Source organism: Apostichopus japonicus, chromosome 21, assembly GCF_037975245.1.
Source record: "Apostichopus japonicus isolate 1M-3 chromosome 21, ASM3797524v1, whole genome shotgun sequence".
Taxonomy (NCBI): domain Eukaryota; kingdom Metazoa; phylum Echinodermata; class Holothuroidea; order Aspidochirotida; family Stichopodidae; genus Apostichopus; species Apostichopus japonicus.
Genome location: NC_092581.1, coordinates 15,964,842 through 15,987,559, shown reverse-complemented (window position 1 = coordinate 15,987,559; position 22,718 = coordinate 15,964,842). Strand labels below are relative to the sequence as shown.

The 22,718-nt window shown below is 37.7% G+C and overlaps 1 protein-coding gene and 1 long non-coding RNA gene across 6 annotated transcripts; one reads left to right on the top strand and one right to left on the bottom strand.

Moving 5' to 3' along the window:
• The first annotated feature begins 292 nt into the window (after positions 1-292).
• LOC139962933 (N-acylethanolamine-hydrolyzing acid amidase-like) lies at positions 293-22,718 on the top strand. 3 transcript variants are annotated; one of them, XM_071963347.1, is made up of 10 exons: positions 293-446; positions 14,346-14,608; positions 15,229-15,393; positions 15,707-15,833; positions 18,036-18,126; positions 18,664-18,752; positions 19,023-19,192; positions 19,743-19,805; positions 20,293-20,388; positions 20,838-22,718. In XM_071963347.1, exons 2-10 carry the CDS (start codon positions 14,424-14,426, stop codon positions 20,905-20,907), a joined length of 1,056 nt encoding a protein of 351 aa, XP_071819448.1. In that variant the 5' UTR covers positions 293-446; positions 14,346-14,423; the 3' UTR covers positions 20,908-22,718. The 3 variants fall into 3 exon arrangements, with proteins under 3 accessions (XP_071819448.1, XP_071819449.1, XP_071819447.1); XM_071963348.1 differs by lacking the exon at positions 293-446 and adding an exon at positions 569-755; XM_071963346.1 differs by lacking the exon at positions 293-446 and adding an exon at positions 13,234-13,372.
• LOC139962934 (uncharacterized) lies at positions 3,671-13,083 on the bottom strand. Of its 3 annotated transcripts, none has more exons than XR_011791404.1 (3): positions 12,057-13,083; positions 7,957-8,131; positions 3,671-4,923 (listed from the first exon to the last, which is right to left on the bottom strand). It is a non-coding gene; the product is annotated as an uncharacterized lncRNA (long non-coding RNA). The 3 variants fall into 3 exon arrangements; XR_011791403.1 differs by having other exon boundaries at positions 7,969-8,131; XR_011791402.1 differs by having other exon boundaries at positions 7,982-8,131.

Genomic DNA, 22,718 nt, shown 5'->3' with positions numbered 1-22,718 from the left:
TACCTCGTTCGCTGTAATTTAAGATGAAAAGTCGATATCTCGAGATGAAACCACACTCTCCGAATGCTGGAGATCGAAAGTTGAAATTTTATGTTGTATATATTGTACACCTTTTTTTAGTCGCGTTCTTTATTAGCCATAAATCTTTATTAGCCATAAAAGTTTGAGTTGAAAAAAAGTGATATTTCATTTAACTTTTACTTTCGACTCTGGGCCACCGTACAACACTCTTTACCTTGCATGTCCATAGACAAAAAGATAAAAGCTAATAGTAGCAATATATACCTCACCACTAGACAAAGTTTACAAAGTGAAACTGAAAGTGAAAAGCGTTGCTTGTTTTCTTGTCAAATGAATAGAGTTCTCCTTGCTAAAGGAACGAAGGCCTTCAACACTAAAGGACTACAAATCAGTTTTACTGTCAACACTTTCAAGAAGTATGCAAGGTGACAATCGTGTTAAATTGTTTATAACAATACTTTGGCGTTTATACAGCGCAAAATCACCACATTGCGCTTTGCAAAAGTATCACATCAGTTCGAAATTGAATGTACCAACTTCGTGTTATTGTTTTGGCGTAGTAATGAGGGATCGAGCTCAAACTTGAGTTCGTTTGTGTACATACGTCAGTGAAGCGTTGAATTGACACTCAATGTCAATTTTATGGGATAGGAGGTTTATATTGCTAATGTGCTTCGGCCTAAATGTTAGGATACGCTAGAAAGTCATCTCTGGCTAAAGTGGGCAGCTAGGAGGTTTGTGGTTTACCATTTTTGGGGCTTGTGATATTTAGATATTTAGCTTATACTTTGAAGAAGTGTTTTTCGTTCTTCATCAGGTTATGTAACCTCAGAATTATTCTTTTGAACAAGCTAGAGCTAGGGTAGTTGAGAGGGTTATAATACAGTGTTGGGAGGGAGGCGGAATAGCTGTAATAGAGTGTTCATGTTACACTTTGCTAAAACAGTTCTCGAAGGTCATCTAAGATCAACAGAGGTCAAAGACTAAAAATCTTGTATAATGATTCCAATATTAATATTGGAATGAACTTCTTACATTGTATCTATTTCCATCTTAGTTAGTAGGTCTACAGGAACCTGATTATTCTTATGTGGGGGTCAAAGGTTATTTGAGGTTAATATCTGTCTTAAAACGTACGCTAAATATAATTAAGTTCAAAGGCAAAGAGTTGATCAACTTCATATGGGTGGATGTGTAGTATGAACTAGATCCACCTGGTGGTTTAAGAACCTTGTCAGTTGTGGTCAAAGTTGATTTCAGGTCAATATAGGTCAAAGTTTAAACACTGGAAACTCAAAATTTAAGCTAGAATGAACTTTAAATGGATGTGTGGGTCCACGTGAGTGCAAGTATTTCTTGCTTGCTAACAATGGTAAGGCGACCAGACGTCCCTAATATCCAGGGACAGTCCCCTGATTGATGTATTGTCCCCAGTTAACAGTGTCCTTTAATTGAAATGTCCCCAGAATTATAATGTACTGTCTGTGGAAAATGCCTGGAATAAGTTCAACCTGTTGAGCTTTAATTCTGTTCATTGTAAACAGCTTCAACTAAGCTTGTTTACCTCTACAAATGTTAATTCATAATTACCCACAGATAAAGCCACTGCAGATCATTGAATAACTTCATAAGCTTATTTTTTTAAACATAGAAACCATCTTTTTTAACTTAAAGTTACCTTCAAGTATTTTGGCATTGTTTTTGCATATCTTAGACAAGAACCCATTTCAGGATGAGGTGTTATTAATTTGAGCTTGAGAAAGTCATCCACTGAGAGGCTCTCAAGATTCCAACCTCCCTCTAAAGATTTATTGTTGGACGTACTAACCTTTTAAAGGCATTGAAGACTCGCCCCAAACCGCGTGTGGCCATCTGAAATAGTTAAAGGCACACTCTCAGCTAGGAAATTGCTAATCTTGTCTCAACGTATTCCCCGATTAAAAAATAAAAACAATGCTGCCCTCTTCTCACAGCGGCAACATATTCATTTCTTTAATATGGCATTCTCATCTTTAGCTATATAAACAGCATAAGGATCTGGGTACCGTTACCGCGAAGGTATCAGGTTTCCGAGATTCTAATCCGCCTCTCATCACAGTGTTGCGTAACCTATAGGCATACCGTGTAATTGTACAGTGTGGTCTATGCGAGTTACTTTCCGCTTATGTACGCAATTTTTCGATTGGCTATATGGAACGGTGCATATTGTACTGCTGGGAAAACGCTATACCAGCTTGTAGGAGCAGGTAGTTGTTATGAAAGGAGTCATATGAGCCGTATGATCTCGTGCTGCCTATTTTTGTTGGAGAAATTGCTGAAGAAATAAAATGCGAATAGTTCCGTCGTGTAATTCTCTATAAACATGTGACTGAATGTGTGCTGCTTATGTACTTTTACTTGACGAAACGACTTGCTTCTGGCCTAACGTTCTTCAATACTTGAGTTCAAAATAAAATAAAACTGTGCAAACAGCTTATCCACTAGAGAGCCTGTGTAGAAAAAACACGCACATAATACAGAGAGGTTAATGAGCATGGTGAACACAAAGAGATAGATGTAAGGGATTAGTAGACAAGGGATGGAGAGAAGAATGAAAGATAAAAACCAACAGGGGAAGAGGAGAGGTAGGAGATAAACAGTGGAGGGACAAAGAGAGGATTAAGGGAAGGGGTAGGGAATAAACTGGAGAAGGACAAAGACAGAAAAGTGTGGAGGAAAAAAGGGGTGGAAAAAGCTATGAGAAGAGGAGTAATGGGGAGGGGGGCAAGGGGAGAAGGAGGGGGAATGAAGAAAAGTTAGTCATGTCCTTCCTGAATGTTGAGCCCATGAGGTTGAATGGTGTGAAGGCGTAGCATCCACAACCTCTCTCTGCTGATTCGCACTAGCTCAGGACGGCTACCTAAGGATTCAATCCCCTGGGCCTATAGAGACATGTCGTTAATGGTATGGTTGCATAGCTCCCAACTCTTGAGAAGGCAAATGCTGGTCCATGCCACGAATTGCTGTCCTGGGGGAGGGGTATATGGGGGGTGTCTCCCTCCCCTTTTGATTTTTTTTGGAATCCTGGTGATGCCTACATGTAAAATGGTGGCACCTAGAAAGGCTTTTGTCACCCAAAATTTTCTGAGAAATATGCATTATTTGTGTGTAACATCAATAAATTGAATAGTAGGTGATAATTCATTCTTGCCCGTGGCATGAAAATGTTCGCTGCTCGCCCAAATGAAATGAAATATAGCCTAATTTGAGGTTCAAATGATGATGTAAAGGAGGTTTTATACTCTATTATGCTAAATGCTAAAGAAATGATGGTTGCTCAGTCAAAATTTGATGCAATTTTTTTATGTATACTTGTCAATTACAATACAGGTTTTTGGGACGCTTGCGCGGGTCAGGGGGTTTGGGTGTTAGAATGCGGGTCCAACCCGCGAATTGCGGGTCAGTTGGGAGCTCTGTGGTTGGGAAGGTTAAAGTGTTCTCCAAAAAAAACCCAAAAGATGCATGACCTTCGGCACAGGGGTAAACTGGACTCCTCCAGCTGCCTTTACTACATTTTACTGCATTACTACAAACATATGGTGGCTTCCATGGCAACCCTTGACCAGAGTATGCTGTATTGGCCCCAAATAAACCAGATATTCAAATATGGTTACCTTTGGTCAAAGTTTTGAAACTGGTTTTATTACCACCTTCCAGGAAATTTACCTCACTGGGACATTCAGGCATCTTATGCTTTCAATTAGAATGCCTTAGAACAATTTGGAAAGTAAAGACCTCTAGGAACATATTAAATATTCTAGCAATTATAGCATGCTAAATTGGGGCCAATACTACATAGCCCACCTTGAAAATATCCTGTAACCTACTCTGGATAAACACTATCTAATATGGAAGAAATGCTTTGGTTAAAGTATGAATATGGTCACTTGAACATTAAGAAATGCAAGTGAGATAGTGGTAAGTTTTCCCTGCTCATGGTTATTGTAGTTGAACTCAATGTATAGAACTGTACAGATGGAATCCATGTGTTAAAAATAAAACCATGTTACAATACTGACTTACCTAACTTTAGAATAAGCAATGCAAACAATAGTAGGGCAGTGTTCCAAATACGGAATGCAAGAACATATACCCAAATAAGGCTAGGAGACGCAATGCTTCCATTGTGGAACTTCTCCATGATAAGTATAGCAGCTTTACATGCAAAAGAAACTTTGCCAAAACTTCAAAAGACCCTATAATGTCCCCTGCATTTCAAACATCTCCATATGCCACTATCTCCATCTGCCACTGGGGTTATCATGAGAGCACTGAGTGAACTGTTTTATCACTACTAGCTGCAAGTTAGAGTACCTCTTCAACACTCTATGACATCACAATATATGTTATGTTAAATTGATCTCACACAATACAAAATAAAGACAAGTTATTCTGTACCAACAATAAATAACCCAAGATCAATGTCACATTAGAACTACTGGTATGACTGAACAAACTACAGTAATTAAACAGATCAGATATTGCTATCATGGAAAGCCAAATAGTGTACAATAAAGTATGTAGTGAAACCAATATTCAATCATTTAGTTAATTAATATGACACAGTTGTAACTTTGATGACATCAATTATGTAGTTTACTTACACTATGAATGAACATGCAAATCAATGCTAAATACTACAGTATCCATGTTAACAACGTTCACTATGCAAATCCATAGCTTTCACTTGAGAACAAGAAATATGACAATCATCTTACGTAAAGTAGAGAAGCACACATTTATTAATGAAACAATCCAACACAAATACTTCCAGTTCCAACCTTTATATCTGCTTGCAAAACATCCATCATGCCATAACGCTATGCTGTGCTGTACTGTTCCTCTAAAGGATGTTCTGTACATCTGTAATGTGAAATGAAACTGGAAAAAAGACATATTTATGGCATTGTGTAAGGACAGAAGTGTCACAAAGATATACCTGTTCAAATGATTTTCCAAGATATGATTTATTTGATTTTAATTGCAAAAGAGACATTCAGGCTCATAGCCAAGGTAACTGGGTTGGAGCCAGCATAAATGTTATGTTTGTTTATTCACTGAGATTGTAACTTGCACTCATTGTAATAACTAAAAATTATTGTTCAAATCTGGGTGAAAGTAGACCCCGTAATGATGCCCCTAACATGTTAAACTAGAAATATAGCTCACACTCAAAAATTTGCCAAAAATGTCAATGTCTTTTCTGATATGAAACTATATGCACATGACAACCTGATCAGATGACAACTACAGTATAGGCAGTTAAGAGTAACTATCTTTAAGCAGTGCAAGTACTGTATGTACAAATGATGCCACATCATCATGAAACATAAGAAAAAAGGAAACATAAGAAAAGAATAAATGTGCATTTTTTTTAACACAAACTGCTTCAGACAGGTAGGTAGCACATTCTACAAGATTGGTAAATGTCTTTATTTTTCAGAGATAAGGAAAAATACCACAGGTACTGTTATCATTAACTTGTGGGGTTTGAACATTTTTGGGTCCCTCACATTTACAGACCTCCAGTGGCTGTATTAGCACCATATTTAGCACTACATGTCTATGTCATTAATATAACATAATACAATAAATGAATAAATGTGTCCAATGTCCTAAATCCGGTTAATCATATACAGTCCTACAGTAGTAGACTGCAGACCTAGTTAAAATGTAGACTTATTTACAGCATGGACTGGTTACAGTATCAGGCGCGTATCCAGGATTTTCAAACCCGGGGGGCGCGAATTACTATCTAAGCGGAGCGCCACCATCGGTTGGCGCGCAGCGTACAAGAAAATTTCTTGTTTTGAAACCCCCCAGATCACCGGAAACGGCACTTCTCGGGCTTGAAATGACCAACCAAATGTACACTTTTTGCCTGAGAACCAAGTATTTCCTAATAGTTTTTTTTCCATCCATAACCTTTTTGAAGATTGTCAACCCAGCACACATCATGTTCGACCTGATCGCATCTCCTGTGGGTCTTTGCTTTTGTAGGTGATTCTACATCGAGGCCCACAATACCCGTCAGCCCCACTTTTCAAGGTTTTAAGCCCCATATTTGTTCAGAATTTGAAAACTCACAATTCTCGTGAATAAACTCACTTCAAAACATACCCATAATCTTGTACAAAATTTAATCTATGGACAACCAATATAGAAAAAACTTCCTTCAACCCCTAACAGACCGGTCAAAATTGCACGAGTAGAGGGAAGTGTGATGTAGAATGTTGGTCAGAAATTTTCGAAAATTCAGACACAGTTAATTTATTGGTGTAGAAATATTAAAACCTGTTATAACGGCTATTATAAAACTTGGTTGAAGGAAATGAAAAAAATAGCAGATATTTCCGAAACCGAACACTACACACATAGGCGTAGGAGGCGCGGCGGCAGTGGCGGAGCTAGGGGTATTGGTCAGGAGTGGCGAGAATGGTCTGAAGGGGCGCTTTCGACACTATCTAAGCGGAGCGCCACCACTGGTTGGCGCGTAGCGTACAGAAAATTTTTGAGTAAAGATACTCCCTAGATCGCAGGAAATGACCCTTTCCGGGCCTGGCTAATTTGCAGATAAACGAAGAATAAGGTGTCATCGCCATATTACACCAACAAAATGTGACAAATGTCAATAAGTAGATGAGAGCGCAATAAAAATGTCAATAATCTAGAATAATTAAAAAGTGGTAAAGAGCTGAAAAAGGCGCCAGCAGTCCATTTGAGTCCGTCAGGGGGGGGGCATCCGCCCCCTGACCATATGGACGCTCCGCCACTGCGCGGCTGGGGTGCAGGCCCTAATTCGCCATTACTAATGTAAAAGAGAGTTTTGACATAATTGGACCTCCATGCTTTTTATATATCTACATGAGACATGTCGTTGTTTACATTAGCATCCCGTGGTAAACTGCGCAATTTGAACGGACCGTACGGTACATGATGGCATGCGATGTAATAACTGATGCTTGCTTATATGATATTGACATGAACACGTTGAACGCGCGCTCCGCGCGCGAAAATTTTTGGTTATTTTTTCAGGCAAGTCAGACAGTTTTGAGGCTTTTCATCCTGGAACGCCATTTTCATGCTCACTGATATGATGTGATATCTGCTGTTTGCGTTACAAATTCGAACAGGCGCGTAGCGAGGAATTTGCCAAGGGAGGGGCGAAGCCTGTAGGCAAATTATCTAAGCGTAGCGCCACCATAGGTTGGCGCGAAGCGTACAAGAAAATTTTGGCCGAAAATGCCTCCCAGATCGCTGGAAATGGCACTACCCAGGACCATTTGTTAGCGCGAAGCGTACAAGCAAATTTTGGCCGAAAATGTCTCCCAGATCGCTGGAAATAACACTTCCCAGGCCTTGTAAGTTGCCTCTAAGCACTTTCTATTTTGAAATTACTTAGCGATATCATTTAAAAAAATGCTGAATGGGGGGGCGGGCGGTCGCCCCCATCCCAAAATGCGTCATGTTCCCCGACGACACGGTCGAGTTCGAGACCAGCCACAGTTGGTTTCATAGCACAATTCTACACACGCGTTATGATAGACCATATATATAGATCATTAGTGAGAGAGGAAAATGGAAACGTCAAAAAATGGAGTTGTCGGTGTAAGGGGTAAGGTGAGTCACACTTTTACGAAATCATTGATCCGTCACTGGCTACCCTTCAGCGCTGTAATGATGTCACTGTTCCTCTTTCTCTTCCCGGTGTCTTCGCGGTTTGCTTTTACTCCCTCTTTTTCTCCTTTTTTTCTCTTTCTTCTTTTTCTTTTCCCTTCCTTCCTCTCCTTCTCCTCTTTTTTTCCCCTCTTTTTTCCTTTTTTCTTCTCTTTTTTCTCTTCTCTTTTTCTTACCCGGGGGGCGCGCGCCCCCAACGCCCCCCCCCTGGATACGCACCTGAGTATGTACATCAAAAAATTACCAGTCTCCACTGGGGTATAGCTGCTGGAGTGCATTGCTGCATCAGCCTCTGTTGGGCATAGCCTTTTGTTGAGGAACTGGTGTTATCTTTTCTGGTTGATCAGTTTGGATACCAACCTCTCAAGTTTCTTAATTGGGCACACACCTTCAACTGAAAAAGACAAATAATACCGGGATGTGCAAAGTTAATAATATATCAGAATGCATTCTGTACACATAGCAGGGAAGTGCTCATGAATATTTGAGTGCCAGGCAGATTGGGCGGTAGTGTGATCCACACCCTGGGAGCGGGATTTCATGGGTGGGGTACCCCCCCAAATGGACAAATTTTGCACATGAAGTATGCTTAGGTGGTGCTATATAGTCAGTTGGGGTAAAAAAAAAACAAGGGGGTAGTTGGGGTAAAAAAAAACAACCCCTTTTTATAGAAGGGGAATATTTTACCAAAGTTCCAATTTATTTTGTGTGATAGTCCTACATGTCTAGTTTATTATTATATAATATCTGGAACTCTATGTCTCTTCGCTGCCAATCGCCGCTTCATCGAATTAAGCGAATGCTAAACTAGCAAAATGTGAAGTTTGTACCACATATCCGAAACTTTCTCCTGCATACCCAGCTTATATGATGTGGAGATTATTCCAGCAGTTACAGCATAGCAGTTAGTGATATTACACTCCCCCATGGTAGAATTACTCCAACTCCATTCACGCTTCATGGGGGGGCATTGTTTTTTTTTACCCCAAAAAAATGATGCGAATGGGGTAAAAAAAAACAAGTACTTTCCGGCTCCAATGTACTCCCAATTTTGCCCGAATGGATAAATTTTTCCATAATGTTGATTTTAGAGGTTAGACAAATAGTTTTCATATCTGTCATGTGTCAAAAATGTGAAATAATTGGGCAGAAGTAACTGAAATTGGCTCAACTCTAATGTCTACTATATTACACCACATTTGTGTAGCATCATATACACACTGTACAGTATGAATATGGCTGAGCATGACATATGACACGAGCCATCCATAATTTCAAATTAAGACAATTTCACAATTTTTTTCCTTTTTCATGTAAAGGTAGTAGCTCATACTTAGATGTAATTATATGCAAACATGATTTTAAGATACATTCATGAAGAAAATAGTTGTTTTCTAGCATTGTTTTTTTTTACCCCGGCATTGGTTTTTTTAACCCCGAATTAAGCAAATTTTTGGGGTAAAAAAAAAAAACATTTTTCGCAAAAAACGACACTTTCCATTTACAAATAAGATATTTTTGTTAGATTCTCTTTAAGAGAATCCCACTACACACACTTGAACATTGGAACTGAAACAATACCTCTTACTCATCAATTTTTAGAGCAAACTTTAGGTAAATTGTTTTTTTTTACCCCACTTGACTATATTCCTATTCTGTGCCATATATTCTCCCAGATTTTGGTTATGGTAAAACTTACTAAATTATCATCAAAAAGTGCTGGGCGAAAAAGGTTAAAAACTGTTTGTGCGGGGCGGCATTCAGAACTGCTGGGCGCAGCTGCCCAGTGTGAGCAAATCCATGACATAGTGAATTATATAACTTCCAACATAAATTACTGAATACCACATTTTGCCCTTCACTAAATAGTCAACAATTCAAATCAATTTTGCAAGCACAGAACAGTAATTACACTACTAGTTAATACAGAACTTTGCTATTGGCAGCATAAATTCATCACATCTGCTTTATGATTTACAGTATGTATAGTGTCAACTCTGCAAGTATTCAAGAATGGTTCATTTACTAATCTAGTGCAAACCTAAACTAGTGATGTGCAACAATTTCTATTATATTTCTTATTTCTATGTTAGTAGTATACACCTGCAGTATTATAACTCATTTACTAATACCTTACATACACTAAATGTCATAACGTTTGATGTTACAATGGCAATGTCCCAGTAGGCTTGCTCATACACTAATATGTCACCAAATTTCATCATGTTCAGGGATGCATAATTGCTTTCAAAAATATAGCTAGGCTTTGCTTATTTCCAAGACTAAAAATTACGGAATATTCTACAGGTGTGCCCTAAACAATGAAGTGTTTAAAAGATACTATAGAAACATGATATGGTATATTATGGGTGACCATTCTAGTTCTCTCACAAATCAGTAGTATCATTTTTTTATTTGTATAATTTTTAGAACTGCATGATCAGATTATGTGTAGAGCTATGAAGCCTATGATGTTGTTATATTTTGTCAAATGTCTTTAATTTCTATATCATGATGAAATTATCAATTATTGTAAGACGGACTCAACGACCCCCCGGAATGGTGCGTCATGTCCGATGAAGCGCATATTTGGTGCGTTATTACAACTACAATATGTGCGTCAGTGTGCGTCAATGTGCCATGCATGGTGTATCCCTTAAATTAAATGTGATAAATTTTGTCGAACATAAAATGGTGGCATTCACAATTATTGGTGACATTGATTTGCTTATGTTGTCCTTGATTTTATGATTAAACAACGATGATAGCAAACTATCATGTTATGAATGCATAAATATGTGAACAGTATCTACTATCTTTCACTAATTCAACAAAGGAGCCTGTAGAGCTAGTGTAGCTTCTTTCTGAGAAGGCTTTTGAGTTTTGAATTAATTTGGAAAACTTAGTTATATCACTTTACACTACAGTTACCAGGAAAAGCTGCCACCGTGTTTTTAAGTTACTATATACCAAGTTGGGAGTATTATAGGCAATACTCTAATTTGGGATAGAAAGAGTTTAAATTAATGTGTACATTTTTTCTTTGCAAGTGGAGAATCATCCCCAGCTAAAGTGGCTATGCGGATTGACAAACAAGTGAAGCAAAGTAAATACCCTAGCCTATGCATATTAGACTTAAAAAAGTAAAAGAACCCAATGCCTTAGTAACTTAATTCATCTTGGAGTTGCTCAGCAGATTCGAGGTTATTTCACCACTTAAGAACCCATTCTCAGACAAAAAAAAAGACAAAACTGAAATAGCTACACAAATTAGTAGTCTTTAATTAAATTAACCATGAATGACCATGCATGCAAATATGCAGTAAATTTTCAAGTTGTCAGACTAATTTATTTGTTGATAGGAACTCTATAATTGTGCTGGTAAACTACTGTAGAGTAGGAAATGAAAACAGTTACTTTATTGCGTATAGGCCCCTGTCCCTCAGGTATCTCATTGCATACTAGACTTACAGTTACAAAATAAATATGCCCATATCAAAAATGCTCTTGACAGGAATAACCACCAAATTGAGGCAGGCCCTCCATGGTGCATAATTTTATAAATCTGGGCCTGGAGCTAGGCTACTGTACAGTAGTCCTACTTTTGCTATTGCTCCGCTCATGAGAAGTTGCATTTCATTCGAGTTTAATTTTCTTGTGGGGAGATCTCCCTACCAAATCCATATTACACTAATGTAGGCTAGGTCCTATTCATATTTGCAAAGCTACCGAAATCATAAACCAAACACATGATACCGCAAACTTCCATACTGATCATGCTTAGTAGGCGAATATAAGTAGAAAAGCATAAATAACACTTCATGAAATGTTCGGCCTATAGGCTAGGCTACAGTTTGTACAGCAGCCTGCACTGCAGTAGCATGGACACTGCGGAGTTCGGACACCTAAGCCTTAAAACACCCCAAAACTATCTCATGGTATAAATCACCTCAAACTATACTTGATATGGTTGGGTCATTTTGGAGAGAAAATAACTGTAGCTTCGTAGTTTTTCGTGCAATTGGCTCTTGCTGTAGGTTGTCTCATCGTGAAATCGTGTATTTCTTAGGGGTGTCCGAACTTCGCAGTGTTCCAAACTTCGCAAAACTGACTATACTACTACTGTACTAGCCTATGTCTCTTGGTGTATTAGTTGCCTTAGTTTGTAGTACTCATAGCAGTAGGCCTAGCTAGCATGATCTATTGAACAATATAACAAGGAAGCCTAAGGTAGACCAAACACTTCGGCTGGAAAACAGTATACTGTAGCCTAAATAGTAAATATATAACGTTAGTCGTTAGCATAATTTGCTGCCTACCTTCTCGTATGATCTGCCATGCCAGTAAATGCTCCGCGAAGGTAGCATTGGTCATTTTGTCGATCCCCGATCTCTGTTCCAGTAGATCGTTTTTGGAGACCCAGTCCACGTACGTAGCACCAGCTCAAGTACACTTTTCATTTCATGTCCGTTTTGTTGCTCACTGCTTTTGGCATCGGGACCCACGAAAAAGCAACCTGTGCCTTCCACCTCAACAGCGCGGCGACGCAGCCGCAATATTCACGTTACGTGTGTTATGCTACCACTGCATGAAACTGTGCTATACATTACGTATATTTACATACAGTGTTTACACTGTACACTGGCAGTATATTACAAATACCGTGTCACGTGAGTAAAGGTGAACCGTCGAAACCTATGAAATTGGCCCGCCCTCTAAAAATTTCCTAGCTGAGAGTATGCTTTTAACTTTCTGTTGCTTGCAAGTGACGTTTTTTTGTGTCGCTACAAAATGCAGACAGTAATGAAACGTGATACCTTAATTGTTATCTTTAGCTGGACCTGAGATGTCCATCGCTGTATTGTTTGTATACTGTGCTGTGGGTATTGACAGCAGCTGTATGTACTGACTGAACACTAGTGTCTAATTACAGACGGTAGCAAGCTGTGTGTGTATTTTTTGGGATGGATGGTGGTGTCTAACAGTTCTGTTACACCTCATTTGAAACTAGGTCAAATTACCGTCATTAGACGTTTCTTTTTACCAAGTCTTCACACCCTTTAATGATCAGCATGGAAGAGGGGGAGGGGAGGTTCAACATATATCCCAGATTTCCTGGCAAATCTTGTGTGTGGTCTATAATAAAAACTTATAAACTTTGTTTTTTTTGCTTCCTCCCCCAACCTCATTTGGAAATTAATTTCCTATATACTCAACTGAAATTTATTTCATTTTTATTATTATTATGATCATAAATATCTCACTTTTATCTATAAAAGTAATGGATATAACCTCATTTGGAAATTAATTTCCTCTTTCGATGTGACAGCCTCCTTTTGTATATAATGCAGATATAGGCCTACAGTATCCTTTTTTATGAATCTTGTTATGAATAATGTAATCGAAACAACTATATCAACAGTAAGAGCTCTCACAAGAATTGATCATAAAAAAAAAAACTTGTCATATCTATATCTAGGAAAGTACGTACATCAGGATCAAAGTACATGTAAAGATAACGTAATTGTGTTGGTGAGTTAGTTTAATATATAGGTATATATTTAAGCTGTTCTGTAAACATTACAACCATCATAAACAGGAGGCAGTACAGATAGCAGTTTATACCAGCAGCTAGGTAAGTCTTATGGCTACTGTAGGAATATATACAGCACAAATTCCTTTTTGGAGCAAACTTGTAAAGGCTTTTTTTTTTGTATTTTTTTCTGTATGTAGGCCTATGGACTGTATGCAAGTGTCGATCCGTTCATTTTTGGCAATTGGTGTATATATAGACAGTTATCATAGCCAAACATGTGATAAGTTTAAAAGAAATTCATGCAATGTTTAAAAGAAGAAATTCATGCAATGCAGATCTAATTAATTACTCTCTTGACGTGTGTGTGGTGAGATATTGTCCCTTTTTGCGGATGTGTCACCGTATCGAAGACGAAGACGAAGAATATAAATAAAGTATCTGTAGGTCTGATGTACGGCTGTATACACTGTGACGTTTGCTGCAGTCAAGTCTGACTTCAGAACTGAGTTCCTCTTACGTATACTGTTGAGTAGTGGGTTAATTTACATTATTCAAACAATTTTTACATTTGATACTGGTCATTTATTATGAACTGTATCCATTATGGTGGAATGGTTGAACTTTAAGAGGATTACTGGAGGGGGTGGGGGTGGGGGGGGGGAGGTAGTTAGTGAAAGGTCAATTTTGAGGTATGAATGAATTCAATGTCGAGTCAAACAGTACTTATAGTATTATCACTTGTGAAACAATTTTATTTTTTCATAGTCACTAATTAAGCTAGCAATTTGAAAGGACTTTGCTGTATGGAGTTGACCTCAAGTTGTCATGTGCTAAATAAATGACAATATTTCACTAAGAGCACAATATAAAAATGAAGCAAAGAAAAATACACTTCCACTTTTTTTGACAGTTTTGGACTATTCAGTAGCATACAATGATCACAGTTAACATTTATAAGTTACTTTATCATGGTACTGTAGGGGAATGAGCTCTAACAAGAGTTGATTTATAATTAAAAGGCATTTACCAAATCTTACTGACTAACAGCGAGTAAAATTCTTTCTCTTTGCAGTCTGATTAACAGAAGAAAATCACAAGCACTTTGAAAGCTGTCTCCTCCTGCTGCTGCTGTTCTTGAAGATACTCCACCATGCGTGTAGCAGTGTTGTCAGCCATTTTGATATTCTTGGCTGTCTCGACAGTGCCGGGATCCTGCGTGCATAAAGCTCAAAGGTTCCGGGTCGACCTAGAGACACCTCCCGAGGAGAGATGGGACCACATACTTAAACAGTATGACATTGAAAAGTTCAGGAAAATTGCTAAAGAAGTTGTGAAGTTAGTATAGTTTGGTTTCTCTATCTAACTTTGGTTTTTTAACCAACCCTTTCTTTGCCATATATATATGGTACATACAGTAGATCTACTGCATGTTGATAAGTTTGAAGTTAATTAAGTATTCCAGCAGTTCCTTCAAAAGAATGATTTTTTTTAGAGTTGGTAGCAGCTGTGACAATTTAGGACAGTTTGCCTGCTGCAAATAAATACCATTCATTAACCGTCGAGATAGAGATTCTTGTGACTAAGTATGATAAACAACCTGTGGATAAGGGTAATGGATGTGAACTGACCAATCAGTGAGATGTGTATATGCAAAATGGTTGCCACAGCAATAGCTGGTTTTGTGACATCTAACTTTATACTTAATATATTTAGCAGGCTATATTCCAGTATCAATTTGTTAAATTCCAAGATGTATGTATTTGTATGTTTGTATTTTAGATCCTCCTGCAAGCGAGGAACTCGCGAAGAAGCCTCCTTAGCTTATCAAAAGCCGCAAGCTGACCGAAGTCAGTTTCTTACAGTATAGCAGTAAGGAGAGGATATGATATGTTACGCCCGGTATATAATTTTTATTTACAAGAATTTCAGTGTTTTTATCTCTTCTTCACACACAGTACCTTCATTCCAAAACTGTTGGTTCCTACTCTGAACCTGATTATCGCTCCGTTGGACAAGTTCATACCCGAGCCGTATGCGTCCGAGATCAAAGGAATCGCAAAGACTTCAGGATTGGGTCTAGGGGAAATCCTGGGGCTAAATATAGTCTATGATGTCACTGCGTACGTACTTTTCTTGAAAGTTTCTGTCATTATATCAGGTTCATCACCAGTTTGTGAAACATTTGCAAATAAAACATGAACAATTATAACAAAACTTTTCTCCAAGCAAGGTTGCTATTTTATGGTAATAATATATCATTTGCCCCAATTGAACATACAGTTATTAAGCAAGTAACTTGGATGCAATTAATTTAATGGTCTCATATGTGAGGCCATTTCAACTTGGTTTATCAAATAGTTTAAAGTAAGTTTCTGGTGAAAGAGTTATCTAGCATGATCTAGCATGTACACTTGTCTGTTGATTTTATCCCAGGTTTTGCACAAGCATTGTAGCCCAGGACACGAAAGGTGCCATCTGGCACGGTCGTAACCTTGACTACAAGGTGACAGACGAATTGAAGAATTTGACGGTGGTGGTTGACTATTACAGGAATGGAACGGTAAGTAGTTATTGAAATACTCGGAAGGAAGCCTGATAGAATCAACAGTACAGATGATTATTAGCTCGCTGTCCTAACTATAGTGTTCTTCCCATGTGCTGCCCTCCTGGGTCTACCCTGCCGTGTTCTAACAGCTGTCCTTTACCCCCTTCTATTACCTATTCCCATGCCAAAGAAGAAGAAAATATTGAGCTCAAAGTAAAGAAATCACCTGAGATACTAGTTAAAACTCAAACTTTTGTTGCAGAAATATACTGCTAGCTAGTTTGTATTCCAAATGATATGTTACTAGAATATACTACGCATAGTACAATAATATACAATCAACGTCATTTTGGTCGCTATTATTACCCTTTTTTTTAATTTACTCAATGCCTTGTTATAGTTTGCAAATATTTTGAACCATTGCTATGACAAAGTAAATTTACAGTTCCCTTTAACAATTCTTCTAGGGCATTGAATATGTTTGCATGTGTCCAAGAGGGAGAGGGGGTGGGTGGTGTTTAAATTAGGTTACCTTTCTTGACTCAAGCCCTTAGAAATTGTCAACTTATAAGCAATTGACACCGGATTATTATAAGAGGTTATGTTTGCGATAATAAGAGACAAACAAGAGGCTTGGACACAATCGAAATAGTTTGTTGCATTCAAGTTTTGAAACTAAGGTATGTGTGACTTTACTGCAAGATCAATATTAGATAATTACCAGGGCAACTTACGTTTTGTCTAAGGGATAAATCCCCCCACACCCCACTCCACCCCCCACAAAAAACACATAAGGTGGGGTAGCTATTGTGGTTATCTAAAAACTTAAGCAGTACCAGGTATAATGATATTCACCCCCCTCCTCCCCCCCTCCTGGACACATGTTCACACATTCAATCCCATACAAAGTGTACACATACACACAAATATTATTAACAGTGTTTATTACCTCTTTAGGGAAGTAATCACATCAATGTGGAAGGACTTTAAGTGCAGTCCTTCAATATATATATGTTTTAGTCAGCTTTGCATTTTATGCTCCAACGGGGGGGGGGGGGGGTTGCATTCAATAATTTGCATTGTTTGATGCCTGGAAACTAATTGTTCACTAATCTATTATTTATCTGATTAAAGCGAAGTCTATTTTTAAGTTATCTTTCATTTGAACTTTGATGCTACTTTGTGTTTTCCTAAAGGTATACAGTATTATGGTTAATCTTTGTGTTCATAACTCGAACCAATACATATGCATGTATTCCAGTGTGGGATTGATCTAGGCAACATTTTACAGCTGATTAGTTAGCAGTTAGGATTGTGTTCTAGTTTATGTCATAAATTTATTAGGCTAATTAAACACTGATAGTGTGAAGTTTTATCAATTCTGGAGAGGGGGAGGAGGAATTGGGGAGGGGAAGAGGAAGGAAGAGGGGTTGGGCAGGGGAAGAGGAGAAGGAAGAAATATTTACAGACAGAGCCATCTACTGTACTTAAATGAGTGGACATGATCTGGTGGAAACTTAATAAAAGGGGTTTTAAATAATTTTGTAGAAATTATGAAATTAGAAGTTCCAGTCTCTTGTGGTATAGCTCACAAGTTAAACAGCTCTAGATCTTGTTGCATTTCATTATTAAATTTACTTATGAAGATTTATAGTCTCCTTACCACAAGATTCACTCAAGTATAGTTAAGTGCATACAGGGATAGATCCAGGATTTTAGTAAGGAGGGGTACTGTATGGCACTGGGGCTGCTGATGCTGGGCTCCCATGCAGAGGGGGGGGAGGGGGTGGTTCAATTTAAGATGTCAAACTGATGCATTCTGAAGCATATTTATACTATAAAGTACTGGTCTATAAGAAGGTTGTGCTAATAATTACTTTTGAATGCTTGTGTCAAGGTTGTGAAGGGGTTGCATATCCCCCCTCCCCCACAAACACCCTGGATCTTTTGTAGTACACACTATAGTAACTGATAATGTTTGTTTTGAAGTAACACCAGATTTTTTAAAACAGTAAACAACTCTTCATTACATTAATGCAACAAACTGGTTATTTTCTTAGTGCTTCAGAGTATGTATGGTGTGTGAAGGGAGGGGGTGCGAGGGGGGGGGGGGTGGAGGACAATGTTGGCAAATGATTCTTGCTGCAAAGATACCAACTTCTCTAGTTATTTTGTGGGCTTATCGACATGGGTTTTGAATTTGTTGTATGATTTCAGGCAGATTATACGACAACCTCGTTCCTGGGACAGGTCGGCGTCTTCACAGGGATGAGGCCTCATGAATTCACTATCAGTCTTAATGAGAGAGGTAAAGAGTTCTTCATTTATCTCAAGGAGTAGGGTTTAATCTACTACAGGCATCATCACATTTCTGTGCATGTTTCAAGCTTTACAGTACAATGGCCAATTTCGGTACCGTGCTGTGGACGATGTTGTTTATGAAAACAATCACAGATATTCTTGGGAGGATAATTGACCTCGCTTCTTGTAATCTCCAGTTTGACCTAATATGGAACTATGTAGAAACAAAAACAAGTTACTCTGAGCTAGTCCAACTTTATCATTCTGTTTTAATTAATTACTGACAGGGAATAATTTAATATTCAAATTTTTGTTTTGCCGTTCTGAAGGCTCTAAACACGTTCACTTACAAAATACACTTTTCTGTTTCCTGTCTTCAAACAACTGCTATACAACTTTGCAAATGTCTAGTAATTTGCCTATTTTGCATAGCATTTACATAGCATTTACATAGCATTTAGCAGAGCAGTTGGCGATGGGATACCGGATAAATAATTCCCTGGCTGATAACATTATTCAAGTTTCTCTGTCATTTCCCCTTCAGATCAGGGCAGTGTTGAAAAGAACATTGAAGCATTAATAGAAGCTCTCATACTCAAGAAGGGAATGTTGACAAGCTTTATACTTAGGGAGGTAAGTATCTGAAAATCTTGGCCCTTTGAAAGTTACAAGCAGTTTTTGTTTGGTTCTACCCCACTCCACATGTCCCCACGCCCACGTACTTTCCCACTCCCACCTTGATCGCATGGTCAGTATTAATGTAATGTATGTATGGATGAAATGATGTTTGGTTTTTTATGGCCAGGCTGTAGTATTTTGGATGTCTCCTTAGAGAGAAAATGAATGAATATTCTCTGATTATTCGTAAAGGAATTCTAGTCTTTCGATTCTTGATTTCATCAGACCATTGCTACAAGACGTAACTTTCGAACAGCTGTGGATGAGCTGTCAACCACTCCACTGGTGGCCCCAGTCTACATAATTGTCGGAGGAGTCCGTCCTTCAGAAGGGGTGGTTATCACCAGAGGTCAGAAAGATGCCGAATTGTGGCATTTGGATGCTAAGAGTGGGAGGTAAGTCCATGACTTTATAGGGGGCAATACAGTGATACTGAATTTTGAGAGTGAATGGAGGTAATAGCTTACTCAGGATGGGGAGGGGGGGGGGGGGGTGCTGGGGGATGGACATGGAAGAGGGAATTTGAGAAGCCAAATAAGTATCTAAAAGGACAGTTTGAAAGAATATGTCAAGAAGGATTAAAGCATTGTAATGATTAAGCATTGTTGAATGCAAGTAAGACAACCCTTTGGTGATACTTGCACACTTTCTGTACTAATGATACCCTATGATTTTCCTAGTCCCAATGTTAACATTACAATAATTTATTGTTCCATGTTGCTCTTCTGCTCTCAATCAATGGTTTTCAATGACCGGTTCTACTTCAAAATCTTCTCTGACTATGATTTCAACCAATCTTCCATGATTGTCTAGTCACATAGTTATATCGGTAGCTAATATGAAATTTGTTTGAACCTGTTTACTTTCTGCAACAATATGTGTTCAGGATTTCAAATTTTCATTTTTATCATCTGTGTAATGTAAATATCTATTTTTATTTGACAGATGGTGGCTTCTGGAAACCAATTATGATCACTGGGTCCCTCCACCTGCTCACGATGACAGGAGGTACTATGCTCACCTATTATTAATAAAATATTGTTTGATTTGATTTGACAAAGTTGACTTGAAATGTTGCAAGGAACTTTAAATATCAACTAAATGATTGTTTTTCAAGGCTTAACCCGACAGGGTACATTTTTCACCCACAAGATAAGTCTAATTTCCAACATCCATTTCATGCCTCATATTTTTTTTTTTTTAAATTTATCCTTGTATGGTGTGAAAAGCTGAATAATAGCCTGTGCTAAACTTGGAAGTCCAGTCACTTTAACTATTGTGCCTTGATATCTTAGTAAATAGTTTTATCTCCCAAAACTAAGAAAAAAGTGAAAGAAATTGATACTGTATAGTGAGTAAGTTCTTCATTAGACATTGGACAGGTCCACCTCTATAATATTAACATTTTTTGTTTCTTCTTTATATCAGAGCTATAAATTATTCGTATAAAAAAAAGAGAGGTATATTTAATATAAATTTTTGTCTGTTTTTCCAGAGATCCTGGTAACAAGGCTATGGAAAAAGTTGGCCAGGAAAATATCAATGAGCGCACCCTGTTTGAGGTACTGTCCGTTGAACCTGTGTTGAATGAGTGAGTATATGTATTAATGTAACAGATGAATTTTCAATACAAGGAGTTTTCAATCTTTATTTGATATAACCCTTGAGGCCTTTGACCACTCAAGTTAATGAAATGCATTTGGTTTTTGACTTTAGTAGCAGTTTAATGTGGGACATTTATCAAATATCAAAATCCAGATAGCTATATTTAAATGTGACAATGTTGGCAGATATTCCATAGAAGACATCAAAAATAATTTGTGTGAAAAGGAAATGTGAACAAAGGTGACCATTTTGTAGTTGTGCACTAAGCTAAATGTCTAAATGGAATTACTGGTTCACTTTACAAGGTTCGCTTTTAGCGAAAAACACCTTTTGACATGAGCTTTTCATTTGTTGCCATGGAAACAGACTGATTGATTCAGTCCTGATTTTTGTCCCTAAATAATGATTTTAAATTTTCTCGTTTTTTTTATCCAGACATACGGCCTACACCTGCCTGATGTCTGCTGCCAGGCCTGATCTCTATGACGCTATAATTCGAGACTAGTCCCTAATAGCGTACAACTCCTTCCTTTTCAAATAATGGGTACAGGCGAAATATGCTCTCTGAAATTTCACATTTTGATGTGTAGCCAAATATGATTCTTGCCATTTGTCCATAGATACTATGATTCCTTCTGTACTGAACTTTACATAATTGATCATTTTCCATTCCAAACAATCCAACAGGTTTTGACAATTTTGCAGAATTGTTCCTGGATTTGTTGATTTATTACTTCTGTTGGGTTCTATCTAAGTCTTAATGTCATTTGTCCTAATTGGTGATTAAAATTTGATAAAGTTATAACCATATTGTGGAGAAGAAAACAGAAAAAATCAAATGGTAACTTTGGTCAAAAGTAGTTAGTCCCATTGTTCCTAATGTCATGGACATTACAAGCCAAATGAAGTATTGGGGAGAGAAAAATAATTCATAGACATGTTTCTTGAGTGAGTCTGGTGACACATCCGGAAATGGAATGTACTAATAGTAATTAGGTAATTTTTGATGCAAATTACAACCAGGTTAAGGCCCGGTCACACTACAGCGATATTTTATCGGAATACGGTCCGATTTTTCCGATTTTAGGCCGAAGAGTGAGGTTTGTGGTAGTGAATGTAATGAATGCAGTGGAATATTCCAATACCTACTCCAAATCTGAGGGGTTCTGGAACGGACTACATTCTGAAGTGACGTCACATCGAAAAACGATAAAAATCGGAAGAGAAATGGGATAGCTATCCGATAAAAGGAAACAGAGTCAATATCACAAGTTAGGAGAGGGCAATTCCACATCGGAATGGCTCAACAGATAGCAAATCAGGTCCTTTATCACTGTGGCTAGAAGACCCGAACAAAAAACTGGCTGTTTCGATTCCTCTGGGAAAATTGGATAGTATTCCGATAAAAAATCGGTATAGTGTGACCGGGCCTTTACTTACCGAAGAATTGCAGCCTTGTATGATAGTGCCATTAAAACGTGGGGTGATCTGTAGCAAATTTATGACAATTTTAGGAAGAATAATGTTTAAACGATTATTATATTAGTTTCAAATATCCTTTATTTCCCTTTCTTTTATTTTTTTTTGGGGGGGGGGGAGGGGTGGTTATGAATGGCAGTAATCATGAGTGTTATTAATATATGTAGTTTTATTAGTGACATTTGCATGTTCACTTATATGTAATGGCCATAGCACAGTCAGGTATTAATACACACAATTGTGGTATTGGGGGTGTTACCATTTATTCAATCGCCATGGTAACCGTCATGGTTATGTAATTGTCATATATCAATAAGTGTATTTGAGACTTTCTTATGGATTTTTTTTTTTTACCTCTTCACACAAAATTTTAAACACACTTGTAGATTTAGGAAAATTTCTTATCCTAAAATGCGGTTTTGAATTTTCACACATTTTCAATACATTAGTTTGGCAGAGATATTTTTTCGTTCCTGAAGGATTATTCAAACAATACCACCGATCGAAATCAGAGGCGCCGTCATTAGTAATATTTTGATACAATAATGGTGCTCTTTATCATTTCAAATTTATCAATCAATCAATCAACCAATGGCAATTGTCATCGTTACATAATCGTTATATATCAATTTTTTTTATTTAAGACTATCGTATGGATTTTTTTTCTACCCTTTTCACAGAAAATTTAACAAACTTCAAACTTTTTCACAGATAAGTTTCTAATCCCAAATTTGATTTTGAATGTTTACACATTTTCATTGCATTAATTTGGCAGAGATATTCTCGGTCTTCGTAGTAGTTCAAGGATTATTCAAACAATACCAGCCAGCAAAATCA